This window comes from Lepidothrix coronata, unplaced genomic scaffold (genome assembly GCF_001604755.1).
Source record: "Lepidothrix coronata isolate B3197 unplaced genomic scaffold, Lepidothrix_coronata-1.0 Scaffold343, whole genome shotgun sequence".
NCBI classification, from domain to species: Eukaryota; Metazoa; Chordata; class Aves; order Passeriformes; family Pipridae; genus Lepidothrix; species Lepidothrix coronata.
Window position 1 is genome coordinate 322,063 of NW_016690523.1, and position 9,188 is coordinate 331,250.

A 9,188-nucleotide genomic window follows, 5' to 3' on the forward strand; every position below is an offset into this window, starting at 1 on the left:
CGATCCCAGTCATCCCAACCATCCCAATCCCAGCACCATCCACACTCCAGCCCTGCAGCCCCCGATCCCAGTCATCCCAACCATCCCAATCCCAGCACCATCCACGCTCCAGCCCTGCAGCCCTGTGCTCTGAGGAAGGGGACTGCAAGCAGGAGGCAGGGACACGGCCCCAAACAGGGCCAGGGAATGTCTCAACTCGGCCACTTTGGTCCCTGTATTCCCTCTTTTCCTTTGGGAATAGCAAAGGTGACACTGTCCCCCTGGAAGTGTCCTGGTGCAGCCCAGCAAGGGGACACCACTGTCCCCTCGTCCTGCTCCTGTGACCCAGGAGAGGAGTGTCCCACTCCTCCCTCCTCACACAGGCTTCCAGTTATCCCGACCCCGACCTGCTCCGGCACCTTGGGAGCCCAGAGGAGAAGGGGACAGGGATGTGCCCGGAGATTTTGGTCCATGACATGATTCCAAGTCAGGTGTGGTCCCAAAAGCTGCCACAGTGGCTGGGAACAAGGTGCAGGGTGGCTCAGGGTGGCTCAGGGTGCCCAGTCACTCCAGAGCAGGGTGCTGGAGGGGGACACTCACCCAGGTCAGTCCCAGCGAGGTGCCAGAGGGGGAGGATCCCTCACACCCGGCTCAGAGGAGGCACAGGGATAGGGGCTGATCCTGCTGGCTCCCCACACCATCCTCCCAGCAGGTGGGGGGCTCAGGAGGGTCCCAAAAACCCGGCGGCAGCAGCAAGAGAAAAGCAGGAAGGTTGGGGGTGAATTTGGGGAGTGGCCAGTGCTGCGAGGAAGAGGCTTCCAGGGGACACCCAGGCCCCGGTCAGGGGGAGCTGGAGCTGCAGGGGGGCTCAGTCCAGCTCTAGCCCTGGAGCCAGAGCAACCCCACAGCTGCTCCTTCGCCCAGGGGAAATCAAGGAGGTGGAATGGGTCAGCTGGAGCCCAAGGCAGGAGCACCCAGAGCCACCCCCAGGGCTGCCCGGAGCGGCCTCTGGGGATCCCGAGGACAAAGGCTTTGTTTGAGATGTTAACTGCGAATGTTTTCCTGTTTTGAGGACTGAAGGGAGCAAAGATTGAAGGGGAACTGCGCAGAGGGGCCGGGAGGAGCAGTGGGATGGGCCAGAGCCGGGGCAGGTGGAGGCTTCCAGCCCATCCCTGCAGCCCAGGGCACCCCGGGGATGAGCATCCCTCAGCTCACCCGCACGGGCAGCTCCGCCCAGCCCTGCCAGGGCGGGGGGAATTTGGTCCTAACACGGTCTCTCCCTCTCTTTTCTGGGATCGCGGCAACTCCGGCTGCTCCCCCCGGCCAGGAAAGGCCGGAGCGCCCGGGGGGGCTGGAGAGGAGGGAGCCCCAGAGAGCAGGGGAGCCGCGGCCCCTCGTGCCCCCCCCTGCACACAGTCCCTCCGTCCCCACGGGGCCACGACGGAGCTGGACGGGCGGGAGAACCCGGAGGCGGCTGCGGGCACACGGACACGGGAGCCGGGACGTCCGGAGGCACCGGAGCACACGGAGCAGGGACGCTGGGGCAGGGGGGCTCACACACACACACGGGGGGGGACAGCCCCGGGCTGGGGGCTGGGCTGGACCCCCTTTCCTCCCGCCCAGGGCTCAGATGGCCTCCACGTAGTTGGCGGGCAGCATGCCCGTGTCCCCCGTGCGCTCCACGGTGCCGTACATCCACCCGTCGTCGATCTGCTGCACGTTGATGATGGTGTCGCCGTCCTGGAAGGAAACCTCGTCCTCGTCCGCCGCGTTGTAGTCGTAGACGGCGCGGAAACGCTTCTGTGGGGACACGGGGGGCGGTGGCAGACCCTGCTCTGCTGCCCTGCCCCGTCCCCGGGGCGAGGGGTGTGCCCGATCCCGATCCCGATCCCGATCCCGGGGGTTATCCGGGAATGCTGGCGCAGACCCAAGTGTTCGGCCCCTTCCCAGGGGCTCCCCCCGGTGCAGGGGTGGGCAGCAGGCAGAGCTCTGGGGGGTTCAACAAGGCCAAGTGCCGGGGGCTGTGCTTGGGCCACAACAACCCCCCTGCAGGGGGGACAGAAAGGGAGCTGGGGGTGCTGGTGACAGCAGCTGGACACGAGCCAGGGGTGCCCGGGTGGCCACGGAGGCCAATGGATCCTGGCCTGGATGGGGAATAGTGTGGCCCAGCAGGAGCAGGGAGGTGATTCTGCCCCTGTGATGGGCACTGGTGAGGCCACACCTCGAGTGCTGTGCCCAGCTCTGAGCCCTCAGTTCGGGAAGGACATGGAGGGGCTGGAGCACAAATCCTGTGAGGAGCAGCTGAGGGAGCTGGGGGGGCTCAGCCTGGAGAAAAGGAGGCTCAGGGGGGACCGTCTCGCTCTCTACAACTCCCTGACAGGAGGGGGGACCCAGGGGGGGATCAGGCTCTGCTCCCAGGGCACCAGCACTAGGACAAGAGGATCTTAAGCTGCTCCAGGGGAGGTTTAGGGTGGACATTGGGAAGAAGTTCTTCACAGACAGAGTGACTGGGTGCTAGAATGGGACACTGGGCATTGGAATGGGCTGCCCAAGGAGGTGGTGGGGTCACCAGGTGTTTAAGCAGAGCCTGGATGTGGCATCAGTGCCACGGTCTGGGTGACAAGGTGGGGTCACAGGTTGGACTGGATGATCTCAGAGGTCTTTTCCAACCCGGCTGACTCTGTGACTCTGTGACTCAGAACGAACCCCCCGGGGGTGGGAAGCGGGGGGCTGGTGCTGGGGGGCTGCTCTGGGCTGTACTCACCCCCCCTGCAGACGGGGCACTGCGCTGTGTCGAGGCCGGAGCCGCCGGCTCCTTGTATCCGTAGGATTGGGACGGCGGCTGCTGCTGGTACACTGCGGGGGGAAGGACGTGAAGTGGGACATGGGGGGCACAGCAGAGCCCCTCACAAAGCCCTGGCTGCCCCCCCTGCCCCGGGCCTCACCTGGGTTGGTGGGCTGGACGTGGTGGGACGGCTGGTGCTGCTGCTCGGGGGGTCTCCGGTAACCGGAGCTCTCCTGGGAATTCCTGCGCTCCGGCTCCGAGCCCTCGCTGGGGCTGGGGCCCATCCTGCTCCGCTCGAACTCCTCGTGGTATTTGATCTGCAGGGGTGGCAGAGGAGGGAGAGGTCAGGCCTCACCCAGCCCGGCCCTGGCAGCAGCTCCTCCCAATGAACAGGCAGTGGGGTGAGAGGAAACGGCCTCAAATCGGGCCACGGGAGGTTTAGATCAGATATCAGGGGAAATTTCTTCATGGGAAGGGTGGGCAGGCACTGGAACAGGAGTCACCAGCCCTGGAAGTGCTAAAAACATGTGGATGTGGCGCTTGGGGACAGGGTTGAGTGGTGACATGGCAGTGCTGGTTAATGGCTGGACTCCACGAGCTTTGAGGGTTTTTCCAGCCTGAATGATTCCATTATTCTTTGAGCCTTCATCTCATCCCAGCTCATTCCTTTTAGAGACCAAGGAATCAGCATCAGCCACTCCCACCCTCCCTGGCAGTCCCAGGGGGGCTTCTTCCCCCACATCCCCCCGGAGCACAAGGACACTTGTTCAGGTTTGTGGCACTGGAAAGGAGGAGGTTCCTCTGTCCTACCGGTGGGGTATATGGAAATTTTTCAGGATGAGATGCAAGACCAGGCTCCCAATCCACAGGAACACGGAGCAAAAGCCCCTTTGGGAATCCCCAACTGCAGACACCGAGCCTGGTGGGCAACCCCCCATCCCACAGGCAGGGACACAGGAGGGAAGGGTTAACCCAGCCACGGGGGCACCAGTGTAAAAATTCCCTCTCCCTGGTGTTAATGGATGCATTCCCACCGGGAAGCACCTGGAGCCTGTTCATCTCCAGGTTAAACTGTGATTTCCTGAAGGGCAGCACAGCAGGAGCCTGGAGCAGAGCCACCCTTCTGGGGGGGGGGAAAAGGCCTGTAGGGGAGCACCCCACTCCTCTGGATGGTGTGGGGACCCCGGGGAAGCTGGGGACAGCCTCAGGAACAGCCTCAGGAACAGCCTCAGGAACAGGGACAGCCTCCAGGACGGGCACAGCTCCGTTCCCAGGGGGGTTTCCCCACCTCCACTGAGGGCAGTTTGGGGCATGGCCGTGCTGGGACCCCCTTTCCTGCCCCTGTTGCTGCCCTGGCAGGGCAGTGCTGAGGCTCAGACAGGCTCCTGCAGGGACAGGGTTTGTCTCTGTGTCTTCAGTAAGTGGGTCACGGCCACCCCGGGCTGGCAGGGACGCCGGGGAAGCTGCTGCCAACTGTGCCCGTGGCTGGCAGAGGGTGAGGGGGCTGAGCAGAAGGACCAGGGCCGGGCCCAGCTCTCTGCTGGGTGGTTTAGTGCCCCCAGACCTCCCCACCTTCTGCCCAAACACAGCCCCTTCCACGGCAGGGAAGCTGAGCTCGGCTCCTGCCAGCTCGGAGCCCACGGAGAAGCTGCCCCAGGGAAAACCTTCCAGCCAGGTCCCTTTTCCAAGCCTTGCCCAGCCTCTCTGTCCTGGGGTTTGGTGGGTCAACAACAGCCCACAACTCCCTGAGGAGAGAGCAGCGTTTGCCAAGGAACTGGGAAAAGGGAGTGGAAGGAGAGGGAATAAACATCCCCCTCCTGCCCTGCTGGGGCTTCTTGGGGGTGTGTGTGAGGGGGCATTAAATGACCCCCCGGGGCACAGGCACCCTCCTCCCTCTCCCTGCATTCCAGCGAGCCCAGACCCCTTCCCTGGCCATCCCAGCAGCTCCCACGGAGGGATTCTGTCCCCAGGGCAGGGATTCTCATGGATGGAAAAGCCAGAGCAGCCCAGGGTGCAGAGCCAGGGGCAGGAGAGGAGCTCACAGACACCACGAGCTCGTGGAGCCCCCAGAGAGGTTTCTCATGGAAAGGGTTGAGGGGGCAGGGAGAATCCAGCCCTTTCCCTTCCCAACAGCTTTGGTGAGGAACAGGCATGACTTTCACCAGCAGCCAAAGGTTAATGGTCTCCCGGTGCTCTGCTGGGGGGAGGACAGAGGGAGCCCAGGGGGATTTGGGGCAGGGACAGCCACACCCCACTCCTGGTGCTGCAGCTGGACGTGTGTCCTCTTGTGCATCCTCCTGTGCATCCCCCTGTCCATCCCCCTGTGCCTCCTCCTGTGCATCCCCCTGTGCATCCTCCTGCCCATCCTCCTGTGCATCCTCCTGTGCATCCCCCTGTGCATCCCCCTGTCCATCTCCTGTCCATCCCTCTGTGCCCTATCCATCCTCCTGTCCATCCTCCTGTGCATCCTCCTGCCCATCCTCCTGTGCATCCTCCTGTGCATCCCCCTGTCCATCCTCCTGTGCATCCCCCTGTGCATCCCCCTGTCCATCCTCCTGTGCATTCCCCTGTCCATCCCCCTGTCCATCCCCCTGTCCATCCTCCTGTGCATCCTCCTGTGCATCCCCCTGTGCATCCCCCTGTCCATCCTCCTGTTTACTGTGCCTGTGCATCCTCCCCCGTCACCATGGCAACACTCCAGCATCCCCAGCCATCCCCAGGCACACACACAAGCCAGAGGGAGCAGGAGAGGGACAGAGCCCCCCTCGGGGCCCTTCCAGGAGTTGGAAGGGATGATCCCTGTGGGTCCCTCCCAGCTCAGGGTGTTCCAGGATCCCACGTGTTGCCCACGCTGAGGGTCCCAGTGACAACCAGGGGGGGATGGAACTGCCCCTGGGCCACATCTGCTCCCCCCCAAAACACCACGTTCTGCTGCTCCCTCCCCACTTTTCACAGTCAACACGGAGCATCTTGGACACCCCTCTGGATGCAGCTGCAGGATCCAGCAGCTCGGAGGAGCAGGGAGGGGCGCAGGAGGGTCACAGGATGCCCGGGAAAACGGGCTGGAGAACTAAAGCTGCCAGGCTTTCAGGCTGCCAGGCTGCCCCTCAGCAGCTGTCACAGCCAGTGGTCCCCTCCTGGCTGCACAGCAGAGCCCCCCCAGCCCCCCCAGCCCCGGGAAGGTCACGGCAAGGGCACGGCAGGGATCGGGAGCCACTCACGTTGCTGATCTGATCCTGAGTCTTTTTGATCCTCTGCAGCTCCGGGGTGTCGGCCACCACGCTGAAGCCTTTGCCCTTGTTCTTCTCAAACTCCTCCTTGTAGCGAATCTGGGGACAAAGGATGAAAAACCGGGTTCAAAGAGAGGGGAAGGGCGGAGAGCACGGCTGGGTCCAGCAGCTGGATCCACCAACAGCCCCTCACCGTGACCCACGGGCTTCAGGAGAGGCAGCAGCACCTAACAGGGGCTTTGCCTCACCCGGGAGATCCCCCCCAGGGTACCCAGGAATGGCAAAACGGGGATTTTCCAAGAGCTGGAACACAAAACCAACTCCCCCTGAGCCCCCTTTCAGCAGGGGTTGGGGTCACTCGGGTTTGCTCCCAGTTCCCTGTGGGCTGCCAGGAGCAGCTGGACCATGGGATCCAGTGACCCACAGCCCTACAAAGGCACTTCCAGCCAGGGGATGTTCAGCCACCCCTGGGAAAGAAAACGCCCGGAACGAAACCAGAGCGTGGAGGGTGGAGGCTGGTGAAGCACAGGCCGTCCTTCTGTCTGTCTGCCAGCCCCTGACACCAGCACTGCCTCCCAGCACAGCCAGGAGCCCAAAAGTCATGGTTTTACTTTGCTTTTTTTTTCCTTTTTTAATACAGTTTTAAGGCTGGAGCTCCCAGCTCTGCCCAGAGAGCCCCAGCCCAGATGTGCAGCCCAACCCTCAGCTCTGGGGGCTGCTGGCCCTGCTCCTCGCAGGACTCTGCTCCCACCAGGTCACCCAGAAGCAGAAGCAGCTTCTGCAGAGGCTGAAACCCAACCAGGGATGTGACAGCTCCAAGGGGGAAGGAAATGGGGCCCGGCAGCCACAAACCCACCCCATTTCCATAGCAGGGGGGAGCAGACGTGCAGAGAGACACCCTGAGCCCCCCTCCATCCCCCATGGGGACCTGGCCCTCCTGTCAGGGGCCCTTCTGGGGAGGAAAGAGCCGTAAGGGGCTGGATGCAGAGCCCTGTTTCCCAGGGATTCACCTCCCTGGAGCTCCCCCTGAGCTCTGCAGGTCTCACGTTGTCACTGCAGTGAAAAGGTCACCGGGGGCTCTCACGCCACCAGCACGGACACACAGCCATGCCCAGCCCTCCTGGAGCTCTCCTGGAGCTGGGCTGGCTCCACAAGGAAGGACTCTGCAGACCCCACACTGCTCCCACACGCCGGGATAAATCCGGGAAGCAGAGCTGGAAGCGTGGCGGGAACGAGCCCGTGAACCCGGCCCAGGCACCCCACGGACAAGGACCTCATGTGCTCCTGCCCCTCCAGACCTCCCAGCTCTGCCTCCCTGTCCAGCTGGGCCTGGAAACACCTTTCAGGAAAGGCTGCCAAGGATTTTATAAGGTTTGGAGGAGCCAAGACACACCCCCATGGCCGGCCGGGCTCTCCCGGGCTCTCCCATCTCCAGCAGAATCCAAGCCGTGCTGGAGCGCCCAGGGCAGAGCATGGAGCAGGTCCTGCCCCCTCCCTGCTCCAGAATGACACAGGAAACACGAGATTGCCAGGGAAAAAATGAGACACTGTGGGTTTTGTGTCGCAGAGAAGCTGCAGGCTCAGACCAGCTCCGTGTGTCCCACACCCCATCCAGCCCTGCCGGGACCTTTGGGAGGGCTTGGGGGGCACAGCACCCACCGTTTGGATTTTGCCTGGAGCAGGGGGGATGCCAGACCCCATGGGCAGACTGGATTAGTGGTACAGACACCCCAGAACTTTCCAACACACAACATTCCCTCTTCCTGCCCTGCAAAGCGGGAGGAATCAAGCTGTGGGAGCATCTCCCAGCCCCTCCACCTTCCCCACCAAGGGCCACAGAACCCCTGGATAGATGGGATGAGCTGAGTCATGCCCCATTTCTCACTGATTTGTCATTAGAAAGCAAAAGCTTAATGACCCACAGCTCGATGGCCCTGCAGAACCCACCCCGGGGCACTGCCACCACCCCCGGGATGCCAAAGCACAAACACAGGGCACAAACCTCCCTCTGCTTGAAGCAGCAGGAGGGAAAGAACAAAACCTCTGACCTGTCTGGGGTAAAGGACAACTCGAATTTCCCCCGGGGGGGGGAGGGAAAGAGCAGCTCGGGAGGTTTGAACAACCAGGAACTAAAGGTTAACTGAGCCGTGACACAAAACCTGTGACACAAAACCTGTGACACAAAACCTGTGACACAAAACCTGTGACACACCGGGACAGGGGCAGGAGGGGGTGACTCAGCCCTGCAGCTGCTCTGGAACCACCAGCCCCAGTGTGCCCAGGGACAGGGGCTGTGTTTTGTCTCTGTTTCCCAAAAAGGAGAGGGTTTATCCCACAGCCACCCCCTGCACACGCACACAGAGCCGATGAGCCGGAAGAAATCCAGGCTGGAAAGGTAAGGAATCACCAAGCAAGGAGCCAATCCCACTGCCAGGCAGTTCCTCTGATCAGTTCTGTGTTTTCACCCTCCTAAATCCCACCCCCCCTCTGTTTTCGGGATACAGGAATTCAGCCCTAAAAACCTGCAGGATGGGGATGCCTGGCTGCACCCCCGTGACGACAATCACATAACAGGAATAAAATGGCATCCACAACGAATTTTCCCAGAGGAACCGTTCCCTCTCCGCGCTCCTGACGACGTGTGCATCCATGTGTTATCCAGAGGGAGCCGGAGAACAGCCCTTCACACATCACAGCCCTTCAGCTCGGGCACATCCAACCCCTCCCCAGGCACATCCAACCCCTCCCCGCGCCACGTCCGCGCCGTCACCGACACCGAGGTGACAACGGAGCTCCCGGAGGTGTTGGCACGGCAGGAACAGGATCCAGGCACCTGCTTCCCACCCACGGGCCCCTCCACCCCGGGGCAGGAAGGGCTGTGCCCCAAACCCACCCACGGAGGGGCTCGGAAAAGGAGCCACAGGGGCCGGGAAGCTGCAATTTCCCGGCCGCGCGTGGGCTGCGGGAGCGGCCCCGCGGGCACCGGAGCTGTCACTGCGGGGACACGTTCGCCCACACAGGGCAAATTAGCCGGCAGCTTCCAGTGACCGGAACGGGAGACGCCTCCCCGGCGGGACACAAATAGCGGAGAGACGTGACACTGCTGGGACACTGCTGGGACACTGCTGGGACACCGCTGTGGGGATCGGCACGGGGGGGCCTGGCAGCCCACCCTGCACCCCACCCTGGGCACC

General features: G+C 62.8%; 1 protein-coding gene across 1 annotated transcript in view; it reads right to left on the reverse strand.

Moving 5' to 3' along the window:
* Positions 1-6: 6 nt before the first annotated feature.
* Positions 7-9,188, reverse strand: part of LASP1 (LIM and SH3 protein 1) — a 28,088-nt gene continuing 18,906 nt past the window's right edge. Inside the window, exons 3-6 of the mRNA XM_017838508.1 lie at positions 5,986-6,093; positions 2,925-3,081; positions 2,744-2,835; positions 7-1,779 (exon numbers count right to left, since the gene is read on the reverse strand). Coding sequence (XP_017693997.1) covers positions 1,606-1,779; positions 2,744-2,835; positions 2,925-3,081; positions 5,986-6,093 — 531 coding nt within the window. The 3' untranslated portion in view covers positions 7-1,605. The remainder of the gene's footprint in view (positions 1,780-2,743; positions 2,836-2,924; positions 3,082-5,985; positions 6,094-9,188) is intronic.